The sequence below is a fragment of the Microcaecilia unicolor genome, chromosome 2 (genome assembly GCF_901765095.1).
Source record: "Microcaecilia unicolor chromosome 2, aMicUni1.1, whole genome shotgun sequence".
Taxonomy (NCBI): domain Eukaryota; kingdom Metazoa; phylum Chordata; class Amphibia; order Gymnophiona; family Siphonopidae; genus Microcaecilia; species Microcaecilia unicolor.
Window position 1 is genome coordinate 500577993 of NC_044032.1, and position 13078 is coordinate 500591070.

General features: G+C 39.1%; 1 protein-coding gene across 1 annotated transcript in view; it reads right to left on the reverse strand.

Moving 5' to 3' along the window:
• Positions 1 to 2773: 2773 nt before the first annotated feature.
• Positions 2774 to 13078, reverse strand: part of KIAA0232 (KIAA0232 ortholog) — a 323689-nt gene continuing 313384 nt past the window's right edge. Inside the window, 1 exon segment of the mRNA XM_030192183.1 lies at positions 2774 to 4344. Within this exon segment, the coding sequence (XP_030048043.1) occupies positions 4165 to 4344 (180 nt within the window). The 3' untranslated portion in view covers positions 2774 to 4164.

Below are 13078 nucleotides of genomic sequence, written 5' to 3' on the forward strand. Positions count from 1 at the left end.
AAATGACTCGATTTTGCCAAAGAAAAAAAGGCACAAAAAGGGAATACAAAGAGGGCTGCGACGAAAAGAAAGAAAAACTCAGTGACTAAAAACTAAGGCAAATAAAGGTAATACAAAAATACTCAATGAAAATAATAATTTTGAAAAGAAATTGAAAAAGAGAAAGTGGTCGTCAAAAATCTCCTGGGCCGAAGTTAACAGCGAAGAAAAAACTGCGTGTCACCTCAGTCGTGGAAAAAACGAAGCTGAGGGAGTCATCCTCGCCCCGTGGGTAGGAAGTCGTTTGCGCATGCGTGTGCGCTCTGCTCACATGACAGAGCATTCAGAGACTTTTTTGATTTTTGCTTGGAAAAATTTCCTGGTCTCCTGGGCCACCGTGGGCGTCGACCCAATCGTGAGAACAAGCAGCCTGCTTGTCCTTGGAGAATACTGAAGCACTGTACCAAGCATGGCACTGAGCGAGCTTTGCACCGATCTTCCTATCTAGCTCCTTATCAAAAGCTGCTGATGCCAAGGGTGATGAGGGAAAAACAGACCCTCTGTCCCCAGGGGAGGAGCCTACCTCCAGCATATATAGTGGGGCCTACAACTGTACTAGGCTCTTGACCAGGACATCACTTTGATGGTAGTATTCAGATCTCTGCACCTACATGCGTTCCCATGTCAACAGGATAATTACTTGCAATTTTTGACATTGTAATCTGGATGTTATGAATTTTGGCATCCAGGAGAAATATCTTGGCTATTCTTACGTTCCTAGGATTATGTTCAAAGCATTTACGTTGACATTTTTCATGTTAAGGATTAACAGGCCAGGTTACTTGTCTGAAACACTTCCACAGTAAAAAAAAAAAAAATGGCTCATACTAAAGCATAAGCTCTTCAGTGATGACATCAGTTTGGTAAACAAGTTAATAAGGGATATTCAGCTACTGTACCTGGTTATTTAAGGTTAAGCTGCAGCAGTTTAAAAGAAAACTGAGAACAATTTGCTCAGGCTTTTTCTACTGAGTAGTTTGGTGATGTGGAACTTTATTTGGCAGGTTTCATTTTAATTAAGTGGGCACCTTATTGTAGCAGTTTGTGGATTGGGTATGTTTTAACTTGTAAACCACTTAGGTTTAAGCTGTCTATAAATTGTATTAAATAAATAAAAATGGAAGGAGTGGCTACTCCTCTCAATTTAGTCCTTCACCAAGGAGATTGTCATCTTATTATCAAATACACATTGGGTGGTTGGTTTGTTTTATTTGGTTGTTTTGAAAGAAGCAAAACTTAAAATCATTAACTTGGGAGACAGGCTAGAGCTTTTTTTAGATAAGGAGTTTAATCATTAGGGGTAGGTGGGATATTTGATTTATGTATTATATGAAATTGTAGCACTGTATTTTATGCCAATGTATTTTGGTCATCCATGGGTTTATGTTTAAGGAATACATGTGGCTGACTGGGAATAATGGGTGAGACAAGGCATATCTGATTAAAAAAGAATGGCCCCCTTCAAAGGTCAATGGGACAAAATGATATAGGCAATTTTTTTGTTATTTGATGCAGTTCTGACCCTAGGTCTATTTTAATAACTGTCTTAGTAGTGAAAGTTATATTAACCTTAGAATAAAAAAGAAAACACAGTATGCCAGTGAATTTCAAGAACCGCAATACCTATCTCAGAAGAGAAACTATGTTATCGCTACATCTGGCTATTTTTCTTTAAAAGATAGAATTTTCTAGTTATGAATATTCTTAATGGAATGTGCTTTTCATGGTAATGCAGAACACACACACAAAACTGTTTTAAAATGTTTATTTGGTGTTAACGCCACAAGAAAAAAAAATCAGTTGTCCTGGTATGCATGAAATCAGACTACAACCATTTGAAGCAAAAAAAAAAAATAAAATAAAAAGGTAGAAACAGAATTTCAGCCCAGGAATGGAAAACTGATCATCTCAGTGCTATGGATGTGCAATGCGCTTCATACCACAGTGCGTTCAGCGTTTTGCCTACATTTAATGCATTTGTGTCTATCCATACAGAAAAAGAAATATAAAATCCACACTTCAGTGCGTGCTGAAAGCTTGTGAAATTTAGTCATTTAATGATGGAAACAAGCACAGACATAATTTGTTATTGCCCAAGTCCATTTATATACCATTTCATTCCCTCTTCCCCCACCCAAGCCCACAAAGGTGCTGGAATGTTACACTATGATGTAATTCAAATCAGCACCTTTTCCTGTTGAGCCCTTTCTTGATACAGCAGCTCTATCCAAAATAAACTGAGGTGAAGGTTGTGTTTGAAATATATGTCCATTTAATTATTACTTTAGGTTTTTAGTTAAATCAGCCTTCATTTTGGTTATTTTTGCAAACTGGCATTTTGGAATTCCTTCTACTTTCATGTCAGATTTTTTTCAGTGCAGGTACTCAACACCCTTTTAGGAAGCTCCAGAAGAAAGTAAATATAATATCCCTCTCAGAGGTCTGTAAATAAATAAGTAGAAAAAATGAAAGTGTCAAAAGTATTGTCTTAAAATCCCTAACAATGCATTTTATTGAATTACAATAATAGTAATGTCCTTGGACACAACAAATAAGAAAATCAATGTTAGGGTTTTGACAGCAAGTATTTATATAAATTAATTTGGCATTAGACTTTAGATCTTTATTGTATTCATTGAGAAAACACAATAGATCAACCAGACTAATCCATTCACTTTCACTTCCTCCTCCAAATAAAGGATGCATTTTGAAGCTAGGTCAACCCATAACTTTAAACACTTTTCAGAGATTTTATTGCCTTTTGTAATTAAGCTTTCCAACTTACTTTCTGCACTTCCTGATGTTATAGACATGCTGCCACAGTACAGATTTTTAAACAGCAAGTTAGTAAAGAAAAACCCTTGTGTGTTAAGATTTTCAAATATTGCTCCTCTTTGCTTTTTCATTTTGCATAATATGTTAGAAGCACAAGGAGTTGATAGTTTTATACAATTATATCTTGAAGATGTATTATCAACTTTAAACAAAATAAAATGCAAAGTCACAAATCAATTGCTACTGCAATCATACCCTAAAGTTTTACTCATCCCAACCCCCTCCCCCACACAGAAATTTCCATTAACATTCTCTCAAGCACAAAATGAACTACAAGATTTAATAAATTACAGCCACAACAGTAGCTAACTGCAACAGCCATAGGATTTTTAAGTGGATTGGCCCACTGTATGTATTAAATGTTAAAATAGAAAATCACTCCAGACCTTAAATAATTAACTATGGGATATCTCATATGTGATCTTTTTTTCTATATATATTAATGCATTTAAATGCAACTAGACAAGATGCTCTTGTTATAGGATTCACAACCATCCACACATCAACGCCAATAGCACTTTTTTTTGCATGTGTGTAGTTTCTTACTATATTTCTATGTAACAAAACCACAAAAGAAAAGGGAATATACAAACTCACACTGCCAACAAACTTAAAAAACATAAAAAATATATATATATCCTTGGCTCTTCCAGTTAGCACTACCAGCAACCATTATCCCTTCATCACTGAAGAACATTTAAGACAGAAAAATAGTATTCTGCAATTCTCTAAAGCACAGCCTTGTGTGCTACTTCAAAGTTACATGAGGATTTTTTTGTGTGTGAGAAAACTGGATAAGTTTTACATGATGTTTCACTGCAATTCAGAAAGGCACTAACAGCTTACAGTGTTAAGTATTTATCTCCCAGTTCTTACAGAAAAATACCTATGTGCCAAAAGTGAAAATCTCTGAATAGCTGAAGTAGCTGTAAATATTACAATGCTAAGACAAATAATTGTGGTGCAACTACAGTTACAAGTGAAAATAATTACAGTTTGGATGCAAATAAGAAGTGATACTACTAAGACAAGCACATGCACATTCATTCTTGATTTGACAACACAATCTATTCTAATCCACATAGCCAAGAATTTTAAGTTTGTAAAACAAAAAAATAATCTTGAAGATTATCCGAACTATGAAACTAAGCAAGAATAGAAAGATAAATACACTTCTGAATCAGTTAACTGAAGAGGAAACTAAAGTTGCTGTTTTAGAGTAACAGGCCCACAAAAGAGTTTTCCCATTTCCTTACTTTTAAAACCATCTGTACCTATAATTACACAGTTTTACAGATGAGTTCGAGAAAAAAGCTCATCATCACATGGCTCAACCCATTCACTTCCACCTTCTGGAGCTGTATCCTCAGAACTAGAGCTGTCACTAGAATATATCTTCTGTCTGAAGCCATTTGCTCTGGCTCCAAAGTTCCTCTGTCCTGCACACATGGCTTCATGTATTGTAGACGCCTAAAGAGAAACAAATAACCAAAAGAAAAAATGTTAAATAGTTACACATTTTAGGTACTAGATATCTATGTATATTTTGGCCTCAGGTCACATGGTAAAAAACCAGTTAACATATTGCTGCTATTATTTATATATTGAATGTACTAGCTGCCTTTTCGAGGTCCCACTTCTAGTCCTGATACAGAGATTTCTTCTTGAGATATGACCCATGTCAGGTGGTCACTGCCAGACAGGAGGAGGAAATATATTTTTGAAGGTGTTTAAAATACTATAAATTCTACAAAAGATTAGTATATACAGGAAAGACAATGGCAATCATTTTACAAGTGCTATTCATACTTTAAACATCACAATCTTGGCACATATGTTTTGCAGCCAAAAGGTCTAAGCCAGCAGAGGTGTGTTGGGGGCAGTCCAGCATTCTCTACATCTATCCCCGATTCAGGGTAACACGTTGACGTGCAGGCAATGCAAGATATACTTTGGGAGAAAGACCACCTTTAAATCACAAATAAGTGCTGCTGCATGTCCCTGTGACTGACTGCAAGAAAGCTGAGAGTCTAAGCTTGATGTCCATTTCTGTCCACTATGTTATGTCTGAGACCCCCTGTCTTCACACCTACCTACCCTTTGCCAGCTAATACACTGCTGTGTTGCCTGCTCCCACAGCCCCCCTCCCTTCCTATACCATACCAACTATCTCTTGCCCTTCCCCTCTGGGATGAAGCGGAACCCTTCTGTGATCCTGTCTGGTTCTCAGTATGTTCATCACTGTTCACTGCCCCCTGTACTGAGGCACTGGAACAGTCCTGTCACCATGGCAGATGCAACCTGCCTTTTGTACGGTGCAGATGCTGAGCCTTAGCCCTGCTGCAACAAAAAGATGTTTGAGGTGTCTCAGCACTCTCCCCCCACCCTAACAGGCCCACCTCCTCTGAGGTGAAGTTTCTCTTGTGGGGCAAGAACTGCTGCTTTGTTGCCAGTACAAACGTTCTCATGCAGCTTCTGACAGATATTGTAAAATGGCAAGCAGCATGTTTAAATATCCCTTTCAAAAACATCTATGTGGGAGGGATGTAAACTTGACATTTGGTATATTTGGTTTACGTTTCTGAAATTGTCGGCAGCTATAAACATTTAGGGCTGCAAGACATCTACGCCTGCCATTTTACAAAGCTGGCTGCTAAATATATTGCACCCCCACAGCAGTGTAAAACGCTTAGCACTGACCTGGGGTGTAAAATGTTTTGAACCTCAAAGCAGCAGTAAATGTTTTCTGCCCCAGGGCAGTGCAAAACATTTTGTACCCAGCACTATATGCTTTGTATCGTCGCCACAGATGGCGCTAGATGTTTTCTCCTAAAAGAACTGAATAGACACCAGGGAACTCACAGATGCTTGCTCCATTGGGGCATTATGGTGTGTTCTCGTGTGGGCTGTTTGCAGCTTCATGGACATTCTTGGGCACACTTCTCTGTGTGTTTCACACTGCAACATTTTGAGATGCTGCTATTCATGTGCCATGTATGTTTTTGATAGACTTTTCAACATCTTGGTCTGGGAGCAGACATATGTCACTTTTACAATACACTTCTATGTTAAGCTCTCCATTTGTAAAATAAGTCACAAGCTCTAGTCGGTTTGGCAAAAATGTCTATGTCAGACCTCCTCAACTTTTCTAAAATGGCGCTGTTTACATCTATATAGGAACTGACAAATCCTGGGTAAGTTATCCCAAACCTGTACCCTACGGAATTTATAACCTCATTTTAATTTTTGCATACATTTGTATTTTGCAGATCTCTGGCTTATGTTATGAGTCAAGCAGGGTTTAAAATATATATATACCAGGGTGCAAATTATATCACAGTGACAGGGTGGATCAAATTGGTAGAGGGGTAGCATTGTATCTTGAGGGCCGTGAATCAAATAGATTGAAAATTCTACAGGAAACAAAACACAGCTTGGAATCCCTATGGATTGAAATACCATTTGTAAAGGGAAAAAGGATAATGGTAGGAGTGTACTACCATTCACATGGCCAGGATGAACAGGCAGATGTAGAAATGTTATCAGAAATCAGGGAGACTAACAAACTGGGCAACACAATAATAATCGGTGATTTCAATTATCCTGATATTGACTGGGTAAATGTAAAATCAGGGCATGCTAGAGAGGTAAAATTCCTTGACTAAATCCAGAACTATTTTATGGAGCAGCTGGTACAGGAGCCAACAAGAGGAAGAAAAATTCTACACCTAGTCCTTAGTGGAGCACATGATCTGGTGCAGGAGGGTAATGGTGCTGGGGCCACTTGATAACAGTAATCATAATATGATCAGATTTGACATCAGCTCTGAAGTACACACAGGAAATCCAATACATTAGCATTTAACTGTCAAAAAGGACACTATGATAAAATGAGAAGAACGGTGAAAAAGAAACTTAGAGAAGCAGCTGTGAAGGTCAAAACTTTACATCAGGTGTGGATGCTGTTCAAAAATACCATCCTGGAAGCCCAGGCCAGTTATATTCCATGTATTAAAAAAGGAGGGAAGCCAAACGATAGCTGGCACAGTTAAAAAGTGAGGCGAAGGAAGCTCTATTAGAGCTAAAAGAAAATCCTTCAGAAAATGGAAGAAGGATCCAACTGAAAATAATAAGAAACAGCATAAGGAATGGCAAATCAAATGCAAAACACTGATAAGGAAGGCAAAGAGGGACTTTGAAAAAAGATTGTGTTGGACGCAAAAAACACATAGTAAAAACATTTTTAGGTACATTAGAAGCAAGAAGTTAGCAAAAGAATCAGTTGGACTGCTAGATGACTGAGGGGTAAAAGAGGTACACAGGGAAGACAAAGCCATAGTGAAGAGATTAAATTCTTTGCTTTGGTCTTCACTGAGGAAGATTAGGGAGAGATACCGGTGCCAGAAATAGTATTTAAAGCTGAGGAGTCAGAGAAACTGAATGAGATATCTATAAACCTGGAATATGTAATGCAGCAATTTGACAAACTGAAAACTAGCAAAGCATCTGGACCAGATGGTATTCTTGAAAAAAAAACTTGCAAAACTACTGTTAGTAATATGTATTTTATCTTTAAAATCATGCATGATTCCTGAAGATTGGAGGGTTGCCAATGTAACGCCGATTTTTAAAAAAGGTTCCACAGCAGATCTGGGACATTATAGACTGGTGAGCCTGACGTCAGTGCGGTGCAAAATGGTAGAGACTATTACAAAGAACAAAATTACAGAGCATATTCAAAAGCATGGATTAATGAGACAAAGTCAACATGGATTTAATGAAGGGAAATCCTGCCTCACCAATCTACATTTCTTTGAAGGGGTGAACAAACATGGTGGATAAAAGTGAGCCAGCTGATATTGTATATATGGATTTTGAAAAGGCATTTGACAAAGTACCTCATGAAACAATCCAGAGGAAATTGGAGAGTCATGGGATAGGAGGTAGTGTTCTATTGTGGATTAAAAACTGGTTAAAAGATAGAAAACAGAGAGTAAATAGTCAGTATTCTCAATGGAGAAGGGTAGATAGTGGGGTTCCCCAGGGGTCTGTGATGGGTCCGCTGATTTTTAACATATTTATAAATGATCTAGAGATGGGAGTAACTAGTGAGGTAATTAAATTTGCTGATGACACAAAGTTATTCAAAGTTGTTAAATAGCAAGAGGAATGTGAAAAATTACAAGAGGACCTTATGAGAGACTGGGCATCCAAATGGCAGATAACAAGCGCAAAGCGATGCATGTGGGAAAGAGGAAACCAAACTACAGTTACATAAATGATAGTGCAGCAAGCAAGTATGGGCCTTATAGAAGGCGCCACAAAAATTGTGAACAGATCTCTTTCTAATGGGCAACTACCAACAGCATTAAAAAGGGCAGTGGTTCGCCCTCTGCTGAAGAAAAACAACCTTGGCCAAGACAAACTTGAAAGCTACAGGCCAGTATCCAACATCCCATTTCTAGGGAAACTCATAGAACAAGCAGTCTGTGTTCAACTTAATGATTGGTTCAGATCCTATCAGACAGGCAACAATCCATGTTTGGCAGCAACTACCATCACCATGGACGCTGACCTGCGGGGTACCACAAGGATCGATACTGTCACCTATTCTGTTCAATATCTACCTCAAGCCACTAGCTGAGCTGATTTGGCCAATGGACACTCAGTTCTACATCCATGCGGATGATGTGCAGCTACTCATACCCACTGAACCTGACTTACCTACAGCTTTTAATAAACTGATTACCTAACATCAATTCAAGAATGGGCTAAACACAACAAACTTTGCCTGAACCCAAGTAAAACTGAGCTTCTCTGGGTCTCTAACACAAGTGGATACATACCTGACATCAAAATCCCTTTTGGGAAGTACGAAATCCCCCCCTCAAATCACAAGTCAGGAACCTTGGAATACGGTTAGATTCAACACTTACTCTGATTCCCCAAATCCAAGCAAACTTCAAGAGCTGCTTCTACTACTTGCAACAGCTATGCTGCCTCTTTCCTTACACCAAGAAGGTAAATCTTATCCCAGTTGTACATGCCATAACGTCAAGACTGGATTACTGTAATGCACTCTACCATGGTCTGACTACAAAGGGCCTGCACCAGCTCCAGTCGATTCAGAATGTAGCAGCAAGACTCATAGAAGTTTGCAAGCGATGTGACCACATCACACCATTTTTGCAAAAACTTCATTGGCTACCAGTACAACACAGGGTGAAATTTAAAACTCTATGTCTGATCTTCAAGGCCCTGAAAAGAAATGGCCCTGAGTACCAGAAAAATAGGATGATCCTCCATACACCACCAAGGACACTAAGGTCCTCCCAAGGAATTTCACTAATCACACCCTCTCCAAAAGTCATTACACGATGTGATACCCGCAAACGAGCCTTCTCCGGAGTAGCCCCCACACTCTGTAATGCACTGCCTGAAAGGCTCCGTTTAACACAAGACTATCTCTACTTCAGGAAGCAGGTGAAAGCTTGCCTCTGCAACCAGGCCTTTAATGGAAGAAGTAACTAGTTAGTCTCACTCACACACACAAGGAGTGACTCGGGCTGCACATACTGCAGCAGGACAGGTTTATCCATTCCTATCCTAGTAGAGATAATATTTACCATCTCTCTGACCTCATGCGCAACTTTCTTTAAATCAGTCACCTCACTTTCTAACTCTTCCTACTGTCTTACCTATCTATATGTTACATCTTTGCTTTACCCTTCACTATCAATTATAATGCTCTATTACATATTGTGTTGACATTGTAAGTAGTATACCATACCATACTTTGTATTATTTGAATATTTTTACTGCTGTAATTGCCTATTGCTCATGTTTGACCTATTCTTACTGTACACCGCCTTGAGTGAATTCCTTCAAAAAGGCGGTAAATAAATCCAAATAAATAAATACGTACGTAAGTATTGCCTCACTGGGTCAGACCAAAGATACATCAAGCCCAGCATCCTGTTTCCAACAGTGGCCAATCTAGGTCACAAATACCTGGCAAGATCCAAGATCCCAATAAAGTTCAATACATTTTACGCTGCTTATCCCACAAATAAGCAGTGGATTTTCCCCAAGTCATTTTAATAATAGTCTATGGGCTTTTCCTTTAGGAAGCTGGACCTTTTTTAAACCCCGCTAACAGCCTTTACCACATTCTCTGGCAACAAATTCCAGAGTTTAATTACATGTTAAGTGAAGAAACATTTTTTCAGCTTCATTTTAAATTAACTAGTTTGTAGCTTCATCGCATGCCTCCTAGTCCTAATAATTTTGGAAAGAGTAAACAAAATTCACATTCTGCCCGTTCCACTCAACTCATTATTTTATAGACCTCTATCATATCTCCCCTGAGCTGTGTTTTCTCCAAGCTGAAGATCCCTAGCGGCTTCAGCCTTTCCTCATAGGGAAGTCATCCCATCCCCTTTATTATTTTCATTGCCCTTCTCTGTACCTTTTGACATGCGGTGACCAGAATTGAACACAATATTGGAGGTGCGGTCGCACCATGGATACATAGGCATTATAACATCCTAATTTTTTGTTTTACATTCTTAGCTAATAATACCTAATATTCTATTTGCTTTCTTAGCCGCCACAGCACACTGAGCAGAGAAGGTTTCAATGTGTCATCAACAATGATGCCTAGATCCCTTTCTTGGTCGGTGACTCCTAACGTGGATTAAAATAAGTGGCGTGGAATGGGTAGATGTGAATTGCTTGTTTACTCTTTCTACAGTAGAGCTACAAAGTAGTAAATTTAAAACAAACCGGAGAAAATATTCCTTCACTCAACATGTAATTAAACACTGAAATTCTTTGCCAGCGAATGTAGTAAAAGCAGTTAGCTTAGCGGGGTTTAAAAAAAGTCCATAAGCCATTATTAAGATGGGGAAAATCCACTGCTTATTTCTAGGACAAGCAGCATAAAATGTATTGTACCTTTTTGGGATCTTACCAGGTACTTGTAACCTGGATTGGCCACTGTTGGAAGTAGGAAGCTGGGCTTGATGGACCTTTGGTCTGTCCCACTATCGCACCTCTTATGTTCTTAGATTTTTATATAAATCTATATATCTATAAATATAGATATTACAGTGCTTATTCCTATCTACTCACAAGATATTAGCATTCCAAATAAAATTGCAGAGTGTATCCATCTGTTAGAGGAATGAATTACTACTCACCTCTTAAAGCTGAATGAACATAAAACTAAGTTTTTGTTAACTGATCCACTTTCTGAGATAAGGAATGATATCATCTTGAAATTTGCTAACACACAGTTTAAATCTGAATCCAGTCAAACTATTGGGTGTAATTGTGACCAATACACTGATTCCTGATCAACAAGTGCAAGCTCTTGTAAAGAAAACCTTCTATATGATGAGAAAATTGAGAGGGGTTAGGAGTTATTTTGATCAAGAAGCTTTTAAACTAGTTTACAAAGTTTCATACTGCATCAGTTGGACTACTGTAGTAGTGTTTATCTGGGATGCTCCAAGCTTTTAATGAGAGAGATTCAAATGATTCAAAACATGATAGCCTGGCTTATTTACTCAGCACACAAGTTTGAAAGAGCTTTTCCACAGTTTTTTAGGTTGCATTGGCTCCTGATGGAGACAGACATTTTAAATTATGCATTTTTGTGTTTAAGATACTTTATGGAGATGGACCATTGTATATGAAAGATTTGGTATGCTTATTGTTTGTCACGGTCTAGAAATATTTCCTCAAGAAATCCTTTGCTTTTACGGTTCCCTACTCCATGTGGTATTTGTTTTTAAGCAGATTTTCTCAGCTACTTTTTCATATTTGGCGGCTCAAGTCTGGAATTCTCTTCCAGCTACGATTAGAGTTATTCCTGATTTCATGGCCTTTAAATAGTTAAAAGGTTTCCTTTTAATAAATACTTTTATTAGTTTAGGGCTGATCATGTACTATTGTTAGCTTACTATCTTTTTGGCTTGTTAATTCCTGTGGTTTCTGTACTCTAATTGGTGTAATCCGCACTGAACTTAGTTTATTTTTTTTATTGATGACAAAGTAACATGAACAGAACAAGCAAATCTTCAATCAAACAGTAATCATTAGAAAATTTAACAGTTTTTCTCCCTCCCTTTCCAACCCCTCTCTCATCCTCAACTCCAAACTTCCCCCTCAGCTCCATATAACAAGGATGCCCTAAAACTAATCAACCCTTTCTCCCTCCATCCTCTTCCCATGTATCACATACCCTTATCTATAAACTAGTAGAAAATGCCCGTTTCAGGCACAAATGAAACGAGCACTAGCAAGGTTTTCCTCGGAGTGTGTGTGTTTGAGAGTATGTGTGTGAGAGTGACTGTGAGAGTGAATTTGCGAGAGTGTGTGTGTGTGTGACAGAGTGAGTGAGACTGTGCGAGTGTGTCTGTGAGAGAGTCTGTGTGCCTGGGGTCCCTCCCTCCCACCCAGTTCCAGTGTCACCCCTTCCTCCGTGTTCCAGGGTCGTCCCCCCCCCCTTTTTTTAAAGTTTTTGTACAGGTGGTGCATTCCCCCCCTTCTCTGAAGTCCAGACCCACATCCCTCCCCCATCCGAATTCCAGTCCCCCCCCCACGTTCCAGACCCCACCTCCCTACCTTCCTCCCTCCGATTAGCAGAACCCCTCCCTCCGATTGCCAGACCCCCCTCGGAGTTCCTGAGCCCTGGACCCCCGTCATGACCCTCTCGAGCCCCCCTTCCCGCGCCAAACCTCCCCCGCTGCCATCGTGTACCTGTGCTGGCGGGGGACCCCAACTCCCGCCAGCTGAAGTCCTGTTCTCGACCGCGCAGCGGGGAGGAATGATAAAAGTTGAAATCAGTTTGTGTTTGTGCGTCTGACGTTTGACGCACGCACACAAACAGATTCCAACTTGATCACATCCAGTGACATCAGCTGGGGCTTTGGAGCCCAGCGAAGAAAGTTATGGACACAGGCAGCCAGGTTCATAGTGAGTATTACTATATAAGATAAATCCGCTCTGAACTTAAAAGTTGTTGTGGAATATAAGCATGCATCAATATCAAGATTATGTTGATACCTAAGTTATGGTTATTGTACAATGGTACTTGTGGCCACATCCCTCCCCCAACACCAAACAGATATGTGCCATAATTTAGGAACTCCTAGTCAAACTACATTCCAAGTTTCCAAATTTATTAAAAATTTGCTAT